Source organism: Solanum dulcamara, chromosome 9 (genome assembly GCF_947179165.1).
Source record: "Solanum dulcamara chromosome 9, daSolDulc1.2, whole genome shotgun sequence".
In the NCBI taxonomy this organism is placed as follows: domain Eukaryota; kingdom Viridiplantae; phylum Streptophyta; class Magnoliopsida; order Solanales; family Solanaceae; genus Solanum; species Solanum dulcamara.
In genome coordinates, this window is record NC_077245.1 from 70,241,526 (window position 1) to 70,246,224 (window position 4,699).

General features: G+C 36.0%; 1 protein-coding gene across 1 annotated transcript; it reads left to right on the top strand.

The window, feature by feature from the left end:
- The first annotated feature begins 1,032 nt into the window (after positions 1-1,032).
- LOC129903043 (receptor-like protein kinase HERK 1) lies at positions 1,033-4,370 on the top strand. Its single transcript, XM_055978522.1, has one exon. It carries the CDS (start codon positions 1,687-1,689, stop codon positions 4,201-4,203), a length of 2,517 nt encoding a protein of 838 aa, XP_055834497.1. The 5' UTR covers positions 1,033-1,686; the 3' UTR covers positions 4,204-4,370.
- The last annotated feature ends 329 nt before the right edge of the window (positions 4,371-4,699 follow it).

The window sequence follows — 4,699 nt, forward strand, 5'->3', positions numbered from 1 at the left end:
TCGTGGCCTGAAAATTTAAGAGAATATTACGTATTTAATCTAATGGTCATAAATCATTTTATTTGCTAGTATATATTATACTAGTTTAATGACATTTACGTTTTTCTTTAAATTTAGAATTCATTGACATTCTATATGAATTAAAGTTTAATTTTTGAATTGAATTTCACCTATATAATTCTACTCCAAGAAGAGGAGCCTTGGAGTAACTGGTAAAGTTGCTGCCATATGATGATCAGGTCACGAGTTTAAGCCTTGAAAACAACAGAAATGCAAGGTAAGACTGTCTTTTTTTTATTAATCAAACTTAACTCCAATAAGATATGCAAGTGAAAATTAATACGATAGGCAAGTGGAAAACAAATTAAACCATAATTACTTGGAAAGCATTATAAAATTCTAGAAACTGTAACACACAAAATTGTATTAGACACAACAAAACATGCACATAAAAACACTTTAGAAATAGAGTAAAATTAGCAGAAACTATAAGAAATAATACCTTCAAATATGAGTTTCTATTAATTTTTTTTTCTTAAACTCTCGTTAAATCTAATAAATAGAATTTGTTAAATATTTAATGAAAGACTAAAAATATTTACTTTCGAAAACTCTAGGGGATGTTTTGAGTCTATCCCCCGCCCCCCCCCCCCCCGCCCCCCCCACTAAACACAAGGGGTCATTTTGTTGTTTTCTTCAATAAAAACACATATAAAATCGATCTATGATTTTTATTTTTAACTTTAAATCCATTTCAATTTATTTATTTTATTTTAAAAAAATATTTTTTTATTGTTATTTTAACTTTTTATATTAATATATTTACATTAAAAATAATTTAATATACTCAATATATTTTGAACTTAAGAATACATAAACAAAATAAATTAAAATTATATATCAAATCAAAATTAGATAATCAAATTATGAAAAGGCGAAAGTATTTTTTTAATTTAATTTTTTAAAATAAAAGTGAATTGCTCCACTAATTGAGCTTTTTCCTCCTTTTTCTTTTAGCCCATAACTCTTTACTCTGATCAAATAAATATTGTCTGTTACTGTTACACCCTTATGCCACCTTCTTTTTCTCTCTCCTCTTCACCCTCCATGAATGAGCTGAACAACCTAACTCAAACTCCCATACCCAGAAACAGTCAAACACCCCATAACCCTCAAAAAATATATTTATTTTTAGCACAAATATTTATACAAAATGGCCCTTTTGACTCCATGAATTGCTAGTTTTCACGTTCTTGAAAATGATGTTTTTGCTTTCTTTGAATTTAAAATTCTATTAATTTGTTTGTATCTGAGCTGGGGTTTTCAGTTAAAGCATAAACCTGCCTGTTGAGGTTCCAAAATATCATTCTCTTTCTATTCTTTTCCACCTGAAAAAAAATAAAAATAAAAAATTCTCTGGTACCCCTCAAGAATTTTTCTTCTGATTTATGTTCTGTTTGTTCATTTTTGATCTGGGTTTCTCTTATTTCTCAGTTTTAGAGCTCTTTTGATTGAAAAAGGTGACATCTTTACCCTTCTGCTGATGTTTCTTTTAATGGGTATTTCATATTTTGTGCTTCTGTGGTGGTGAAATAGTGGATATTTAGTTCTTTGTGTTACTGTTCCTTTTCAAGAACTTCTGGTTTTAGTCTTTTTGGTCTAATTTTGTGTCTTTTTGGGATTTGAATGATGATGGAATCTTGGGGTTTTGGATTGTTAATGAAGAGTTTATTTATATTGGTGTTGGGAGTTTTGTGTGTTTCTGGTTTTGATCCTGCAGATAATTTCTTAATAGATTGTGGATCATCTAAAGATACTGATGTTGGTAATAGGGTTTTTATGGCTGATAAATCAGCTTCAAAGTTTTTGTCAACTTCACAAGATATATTAGCTGATACCCCTTCAAATTCAATTACAAAATCTGATGATTCACCCCTTTATCAAACTGCTAGAATTTTTACTCAACAATCCAGCTATAAATTCTCAATTAGCCTGACGGGTAGGCATTGGATTCGCCTTTATTTTTACCCGTTTGTTTACCAAGATTATGATATGAGTACAGCAATGTTCTCTGTTTCCACTCAAAAGAATGTCCTCCTTGGCAATTTTTCTCCAAAAAATGTTTCTGTCAAGGAATTTTCAGTAAACGTTACCTCGAATGACCTTGTAGTAACGTTCTCTCCTTCGAGCAATTCATTTGCTTATATAAATGCCATGGAAATTGTTTCTGTACCTGATGTCCTTATAACTGATGATGCCTCCACCATTAGTCCAGCTGGGACATTTAATGGTATGTATGCACAGGCTCTTGAAACGGTTGCTAGGGTAAACATGGGTGGATCACTGGTGTCGTTTGAAAATGATACACTTTGGAGAACTTGGGATACTGATCAAAGTTTCTTGATGCAGCCGAGTTCTGCTAAGTCGGTTAGTAAGATTGGATCCGTAAAATATCCAACGGATGGAGCAACACCAGATGTTGCACCACCATCAGTTTATGGTACTTGTAGTAAAATGAACGTGGCTGGTACTGGTGACGATCCTAATGCTAATTTTAACGTAACCTGGACGTTCAATGTGGATCCTGGGTTCCAATATTTCATTCGCTTACACTTTTGTGACATAGTGAGTGCAGCTGCCAATCAGCTGCTGTTTAACATTTATGTGAACTCCTGGAACGTGGCTCCTGATTTTGATCCTGGTCAGAAAGCTCAGGGAATTTTGGCCACAGCTTATTACAATGATTATGTTACTCCAACAGCTAAAAGTAATAGGCTTAACGTTAGTGTTGGCCCATCTCGAAGGAGTGCTTATCCTGACGCCTTTCTAAATGGACTGGAACTTCTGAAGTTGAATAATTCTCAGGGCAGCCTTAGTCAGGTAGCTTCTGTTCCTACTAACCCGGGTTCAAAGGCAAAGAAGAATGTCGGAGTCATCGTGGGTGTGTGTGTAGGCGTCCCAGTTGTTTTGGTGATGGTTGGCATCTTATTTTGCATGCATAGAAGAAGAAAACAAGAAAAGCTTGCCCAGTCAAAAATATGGATTCCTTTATCCATTAATGGTGGCACTTCACACACCATGGGAAGCAAGTATTCAAACGGAACAACTATAAGTGCTGCTTCAAACATGAGTTATCGCGTTCCTTTTGCAGCTTTGCTGGAAGCAACGAGCAACTTCGATGAGAGTTTGGTCATTGGAATAGGTGGCTTTGGGAAGGTATACAGGGGTGTTTTGTATGATGGAACAAAGGTGGCTGTGAAAAGGGGTAATCCCAAGTCCCAACAAGGTCTTGCAGAGTTCCGAACAGAAATTGATATGCTTTCTCAGTTCCGCCATCGGCATCTGGTTTCATTGATAGGATACTGTGATGAAAAAAATGAAATGATTCTAGTTTATGAGTACATGGAGAATGGGACCCTCAAGAGCCATCTGTATGGGTCAGAACTACCAAGTATGAGCTGGAAGCAGAGGCTGGAGATATGCATCGGGTCAGCCAGAGGTCTGCACTACCTTCATACTGGCTATGCTAAAGCAGTTATACATCGTGATGTCAAGTCCGCAAACATATTGCTTGATGAGAGTTTTATGGCAAAAGTTGCTGATTTTGGACTATCCAAGACAGGGCCTGAGCTTGATCAAACTCATGTTAGCACAGCCGTGAAAGGGAGTTTTGGCTACCTAGATCCTGAATATTTTAGAAGGCAACAGCTGACAGAAAAATCTGATGTTTATTCTTTCGGTGTTGTTCTATTCGAAGTTCTTTGTGCTAGGCCTGTCATTGATCCATCTCTTCCGAGAGAGATGGTCAACTTAGCTGAATGGGCAATGAAGTGGCAGAAGAAGGGACAACTGGAGCAAATTATAGATCCCAATCTTGTGGGCAAAATAAGACCAGATTCCCTCAGGAAGTTTGGAGAAACAGCAGAGAAATGCTTAGCTGATTTTGGTGTAGACAGGCCATCAATGGGCGATGTGCTGTGGAATCTGGAGTATGCACTTCAACTTCAAGAGGCTGTCATTCAAGATGATCCTGAAGAAAACAGCACCATCCTTATTGGCGAGCTCTCTCCGCAAGTCAATGATTTCAGTCAAGTTGATGCTGGTGCTTCTGCTGCTCATATTGGAACACCAAATTTGGATGATCTCTCTGGTGTTTCCATGAGTAAGGTTTTTTCGCAATTGGTCAAGTCCGAGGGTAGATAATTAAGTGAAAAAGGTACATACAGTCTTTAGGTGTTTGTTGATTCCACTTGTTTGTGGATCATATAAAGTTTGATCTTTTCTTTCTTTTGTAACAGTTTATTATACAAATTCCCGAGTATTAAATAGGAATGTTAACTTTGAAAATATGCATTGTTCTGCCTGTGGAATCCTATTTTCGGGTGCTAGGGTTAGGTTTGATAATGTGGCTGAGTTATTTTAATACTTTTCTTTCAATTACACAATAACAATGATGTATATACAATTTCCAGTTTTCGTGAGAAGTTTCTATCGGCAAGTAGTAGGTTTGGGACAGTAAAGTTGCTTCCTATTTGGTCGGTCTCTTTAGAAGATCCAAATAGTTTGCTTATTGCTGTCATACATGTTTAAATCTTCTTTGAAGATGAAGGTAGGGAGATATGTCAATTCATTGGCTGAATTGATCTTTTTCACGATAAGCCCTGTGGCACTGATCTAGTGGTAAGGACACAATGTGTGA